This window comes from Sander lucioperca, chromosome 13, assembly GCF_008315115.2.
Source record: "Sander lucioperca isolate FBNREF2018 chromosome 13, SLUC_FBN_1.2, whole genome shotgun sequence".
In the NCBI taxonomy this organism is placed as follows: Eukaryota; Metazoa; Chordata; class Actinopteri; order Perciformes; family Percidae; genus Sander; species Sander lucioperca.
Genome location: NC_050185.1, coordinates 21719074 through 21725073, shown reverse-complemented (window position 1 = coordinate 21725073; position 6000 = coordinate 21719074). Strand labels below are relative to the sequence as shown.

Here is a 6000-nt window from a genome sequence, read left to right as displayed (position 1 = left end):
CTACACTTTGTTGAAATAATCAGTAATGGTTTGTTTTAATTCAGCCAAAATGCTTAACCCAGTTTAAACTGTATGCTATTTTTTCAAAAGAAAATAGAATATTAAAAGGAGATGTGTGATTTTTTTCAATACATTTTTGAGCTTTTTAAGACATAGATTCACTATATTGTGATGTTTTGGGCCAAGATAATTTAACTTCTTACAATGAGACCCTTAAATTGCCACCAGAGGGAAATGTGTTTGCTTCAACATGTGGTCGAAGTTATTGATCACTGATCACTACAGCAGAGCATCCATCTATTCACACAAAAAACGTAAAGCCTTTCATAATAAAGAGGCATTTCCATTCGTATTTAGATTTTTTTATTTTAAAAAAAACACACAAACAAAAGGAACTATATACATAACTTGTTTACAACTGCTTTAAGCAAAAGAGCTGTAAGACTATGAAGTAGAGCTTTCACCAGAAGGTAATAGTTTTGTTACAATGCATTCTTATCCCTTAACCTAAAATTTACTTAACGGAAAAATTGATATTATGTCAATAAGTATCTGCACTTTGAGGTAAGTATTGGCTACCTCGTATGTATTTATGGTTGGGTATGATTATGTACATGTCCTGCCTGAACAAAACAATTGCTGTGCTAATATAACTCATTGTCACAAAAAACTGAGCACCAAAATGCCTTGAACCAGCCAATAACATAGAAGATTAACAGTGTGTGAGTTTATCTAGCACAGCAGTGCACTTCATGACTTCACAGGAAGGTTGAGGGAGATGAGGAAAGCTCTCTGAACTGCTACCGAGCATCAATATAGCGTTAAGCGTTATAGCTTAAAGTGTGGACTCCGCTCATCACGGTCTGGAGGGAGGATGATGGTGATGGGTGATTCAATTGAGAAAAGAGGCTCAGAATGGGATATTGTGGGCAGGATGAGCTTATAAAAGTCCAAGTGTCAAAATGCTATCCTGTCCTAAAAATCTGAGTGCCTTGGTATCTGTTGACAGAAGCTGTTCCACACTGTGTCTGTGGGATTTATGAAGTCTGAGCCCAAAGTTGTGTACTGCGGCAAGTCGTCTAGGTCATCGGCTGTAAAGCAAACAGAAAATACAATGTCAGGACAGTGCAGAAGAACATATTACTCTACATTATTAATACTAAACATTTCAGAGAGTGACATTTGTCATCCCTGTCGTCTCAGGTTGGGTTTGAGATTGTGTACTTGACCCGTGGACTTGGGTATTTACCAGGGAGAGAGGGTCTAACAAAAGAGGCTATTAAGTTGCACTAAGGGAAATGTAGGATCCAGTGTTTTGACCCCTTAAAAGGGACTAACAGTCAGGATATCTCAGACTCTGCTGCTGTATATCTGTCTCTTGTGTGCAATATCGCTGGAGTACCCTTTTAATAGCAATTAATTGCTTGAAACTTTAAAAGGAAAGTTTTTTAAAAGAACAGTCTTTTTACTAGGTTCATTAAACTTTAGGTGTAACATTTTGGAATGCATACTGCTATAAAGGCAACATCCTGCTTTCTACATGCAGAATTGTTTAATAATGTGTTAGAAATACTAACAAGTGTATTTCACCTAAACAAACTCTTATAATAACACATATTTACATCTAGATTTTTCTTATGGCATTATGTTGCAGATGAATTTAGAGACAGTTGTCCATCTGTTAGTAACATTTACCTGAAGAAGATTCACTCCACTGGCTCCCTGGACTGGTGCATGCTTCATTGCTCAGGAACCCCCTGTCGTCTAAACTGTTTGTCATCCAGTTTGAGTCTTTCTCCAGTTGCTGGCAAATCTGAAAGAGCAACACTGGACTGAGTATGGCTATAATATTTTTGAGCAACTTAAGTTTCCCCACACCAAACAGTCTTATCGTATTGTTTTGGGTATTTATACACAAGCCAAACAGGCAGAATAAGACAAACATGGGTATTCCTGTCAATGAAAAATGCATGTTTTTAAGAGTAGGAACTGAAGGCCATGCTTACCTGGATAATGTCGTCTGCATAGTCGTAATCTGGAAGATCACAGCAAAGAGAGAGGGAGAGAAAAGAGAGGGGTCATAAGTATGGCTGAGTGATCTGTTTGAATTTGCTTAGTTTCACTAAAGTTAATGCTAAACTATGTATTGGCAAGTATGCCATATATGTTGTTGTCTTACCGGAGTTGTGCTCAGGTGAAACCTCAAATCTCTGATAGATATCGCATGGAAAGCTTCCAGGGCCGATTTCAACTGACAAAGACCATTCCGGAACCTCAGATGGAGACACAAATGAATCTGCAAAGATGGAAAACAATAGCATTAAATACACTTGTTGCTCCTGCTTTTGTGTTTATGTATGTATTTACTCATTTGACAGTTTTGAATGAATGCCACTGAAAATTAACAGTGTTATGAAGTTAATTCTTCAACTATGCATAAATCGTTCCTCACCTTTCTCCTCAGTGTGCACTGTGCTGTCGACTGTGTTCTCCTGAGTGGACAGAGTTTCTTCTGTCATTGACTCATTCATGGGAGACTGAGTATCATTGCAGTCCGTGTCTTCCTCCACCTTACACACTGAGCGCTGCAGAGACAGGTAAAGTCACATTCAGTGAGATTTCGAAAATTCCATGAGAAAAAAAAAGCCTTTTTCTGCAGCTCTATGTCTCGCTGCTGCACCAATGCCATTAAAATAACATTATTTTATAATATTTATTAATATTATTAATATATATTTTAATTTACATAGACCTCTGACAATGTAAGTAAACACAAAATACCCAACAGAGGCAAATACCACTAAAGTCAACATAAAAGTAGAATGGCCATAGGATATTTACAGTATTTACCTTCTTCCTTGACTTTGTTTCCTTTGCTTTGCTTCGTTTATCTGTGCAGATGAAAGAAAGACATTTTGGTCACTTAAACAGCTCACTGTGTTATTGTAATACAAACTGACTTCATGATTAAATAAGAAAAAGAAGAAAAAAAATCAGCAGCCAGCAGACGCTGCAGATTGTATTTAACTGCTCGCTCACTTCCTGTCAGTTTTCTCACCTCTCGATTTTGGGCTGGCAGGCAGCATCCTGAAGACGCGCACAGCTTGGTGGCCTTTGTTGATGCTCTTGTCTTTCACCTCCTCGATGTCAGGCAGTGAGTTCATTGCACAGCGGAAGTTGGCTTTCCATGTCTTTGGGTCACAGGTCTGACCTTCAACATATTTCCCTGCAGATTTTTACATTTAGTTTAGTCTCATTCCTTTTTCATACAACAGTTGTTATTATGTGCAGAGTTTGCATATGTATTCACACTTGCTCACCTGTGTGGATGGCCCATTGTTTGAACAGACATGCATCCTTGTCCAGCTCCCAGCCGTGTCGAGCTGCATGCTTCCAGGGGACTGCGAACATTTTCTTATCCTTGAAAATACAAAAGAAAATACTAAGATGGAGGGTTTACATAGAATAAACTCAAATATAAACACACATTTTCAAATATTGCAAGAGGCTGCCATTCAAACTAAGTATCTAACTCATAGGCTGTTTTCCATTGCATGGCCTTAATTTATGTAAAAGATATAAAAATATTTGCATAGCACAGTAGTAGAAAAAAAACACCAAACAAGCTTTGTCAAACCACAGCATGTCATGTTAGGAAGATACATTTTTAATTTCTCTTTTTGGTACGTTTGGCCCATTTCCCACTCACAGATAAAGTAGTGATAGAATGCTGTAATAGTTGTGGGACAGAGACCAAACTTGGACAACAACTAACTCTTGGTGTCTATTTTCACCTGTTTTTGGATGCCAGGAGGTGTTTGGTTTAAAAGGCTGCCATAGTTACCAAATGTTTTCATTTTAATTATCTGTCTCTCACTTTATTTATTTATTAAAATCCATCCCAATTAATGATTCTAAGAGTAACATGCAAATATGTTGTGGTCAGCTAGGGAACAAACACAAAAAGAACACGTGAAGCCTTGCAGCTCACTTCCTTGATCAGCAATGTTGAAGCTCCGACTCTACAACAAATACATTTCAGAATGTCTGTTTCTGTCCTCATTTCAATATACTGACTACAGCTTTCAGTAAATAACCATTTATATGAACCCATTCAATTTGTTTCAGGAGGAAATAAATCTCTCACCTTGTCCACCCAAGTCAGACCCGAGACGGAATTGGACTCGATCTGCTTCTCCAGCCATGGCCTCATCCTCAGCCTTTGCACGGGCATGTTTGCCTAAAATATGCAACAGAGTAAAGGAGTAATTAGATAAGTGAGGAATGCAGTGTGCATCAGTGAGAGGAAATCAACTCCCCCGATCTGCCTCAGTTTAGATTTAGCCTACTACTGCCTGCTGGCCGCGCACGACGCAGATGGGTTCACGGTCAGGGCATTCAAGCGAACAGGGGGCGTTTTTGCATCGAAGCCGCTACTTATTAAAGTCACAATATACGGAAATGAATTTCCTGGTTGTAGTTTCATGGCTTTTGCATTTAAAAGTTACAATCCACGTGGACTCATTTTGCCGTCCACAAGTAAAAAAAAAAAAAAAAAAAAAGTCGTGCAACTTTTATCCAAGCAGGAGACATTTGGAGACGCGCGCCAAAAAAACACACTTTGCACGGAAACAGCACCCACCTCCTCGTGCACTGCTGCATGCATACGATAGCCGACATACACAGTCAACTCCTGTCAATAAATAAGAGTCTTTCTGAACGCATGGCTTGCAAGAATTACGCAAACTTTGCCATCCGAAAAATTAATAGCAATCACGACATTAGTTAATTTAGGAATATTAACAACGCTTGTCTTTCTGTATATGTATTCAAGGTATACTATTCTGAAAATCAATAAAATGTTTAAATCTGAGTCAATCCATGCAAATAGAAGTGATAAATGAAATAGAAGTGATAAATGAAATAGAAGTGATAAATGAATCAAAGTGATAAATTAATCAAATCACTTACAGACTTTGCTTGTTCTATGGTCCGTAAGAGGAAAATTCACAAGTGTATAGTCCGATTGGTTGAAGTTTGTTTCAGAGAAGCTTCTCCTTGTCTTTATGAATCCACTAGCGAACACTGGCTGCTCACAGGAGGAGACGCTCATTTTTATAGGGTGTAAAGGGTTTTCCCCGGCTGCAGAGAAGGCATGCACACTGTAAAAAATGTCCATCCCGAAACAAAAAAATATTAATCATATCGACTAAGAATTCTGTTTATCAAAGAGCGGTTGAAAATGTTGTTTATGGAATTATTACTTAACATGTTTACACTATTGTAGCTTCGTGCATGTTAGTTTATTTGTGAAATGACGTGTGCATATCGCGAATAGAGGTAGAAAAAACAGATCAATGCAGTTAACAACAAGCCACTCATTCTTCAAACAGCAAAATAAACATATGTCAACCAAAGTGACTTACACTGTAAACAACTGATCTCATCTCTGCATATTTACAGATCAGTCCCCCGTACCGAAGAAAAAAAAACTCGTTGAAGACCCTACAGGATCAAGTATATAAATTAAGTTAGGTTGAGTTGGATATTTTTTACAGCACTTGGGCGCATGCGCTGCTGCCAGTCTCTTTAGGCAGTAGACCTGTTTCCGAGAAATCACGTTGGATGCTAGAAGGAAGTTAATAACAACACGGGCTGATTTACACTGTCTTGCAGCACGTAGACTGCACCGACCCTCGCACCTGAATGAGCCAACTTTATATTTAGCACGTGACAGTTCTTCAGACTTTGCAACGTTTTAATGTTTGCAGGTATTGCCAGTCACACATTGTATACTTTATTTTTAAGGATGCATTAATAGGCTACATTAAGACATGGCTATGGTTTTATTATTATATGTTAATATGTCATATTGGCCTACAGTCCATAGTTATAACTATATTAATAATAATACTTTACATTTTTAGTATTAGGCTAGTTATAGCTTAGTGATAATCTTTCATATAAATATGTAGTTTGGAGATGCAAAGTCTGCAAAGT

At 38.0% G+C, this 6000-nt stretch overlaps 1 protein-coding gene across 3 annotated transcripts; it reads right to left on the bottom strand.

Moving 5' to 3' along the window:
• Positions 1 to 351: 351 nt before the first annotated feature.
• irf1b (interferon regulatory factor 1b) lies at positions 352 to 5117 on the bottom strand. Of its 3 annotated transcripts, XM_031308202.2 has the most exons (10): positions 4972 to 5117; positions 4148 to 4240; positions 3321 to 3420; positions 3059 to 3226; positions 2851 to 2891; positions 2453 to 2585; positions 2180 to 2296; positions 2007 to 2035; positions 1696 to 1813; positions 368 to 1091 (listed from the first exon to the last, which is right to left on the bottom strand). In XM_031308202.2, the coding sequence occupies exons 2-10, from the start codon at positions 4232 to 4234 to the stop codon at positions 976 to 978; spliced, it is 909 nt and encodes a 302-aa protein (XP_031164062.1). In that variant the 5' UTR covers positions 4235 to 4240; positions 4972 to 5117; the 3' UTR covers positions 368 to 975. The 3 variants fall into 3 exon arrangements, with proteins under 3 accessions (XP_035864751.1, XP_035864752.1, XP_031164062.1); XM_036008858.1 differs by lacking the exon at positions 1696 to 1813 and having other exon boundaries at positions 352 to 1091; XM_036008859.1 differs by lacking the exon at positions 4972 to 5117 and having other exon boundaries at positions 352 to 1091.
• Positions 5118 to 6000: the final 883 nt, after the last annotated feature.

Excerpts from the sequence above, each read along its gene's own strand:
- irf1b (XM_031308202.2), bottom strand. The coding sequence starts at position 4,234 with ATGCCCGTGCAAAGGCTGAGGATGAGGCCATGGCTGGAGAAGCAGATC. Across the intron at positions 3,227-3,320 it reads ACAATGGGCCATCCACACAG|GGAAATATGTTGAAGGTCAG; the intron begins GTGAGCAAGTGT and ends AAAAATCTGCAG. Across the intron at positions 1,814-2,006 it reads ATGCAGACGACATTATCCAG|ATTTGCCAGCAACTGGAGAA; the intron begins GTAAGCATGGCC and ends TTGCTCTTTCAG.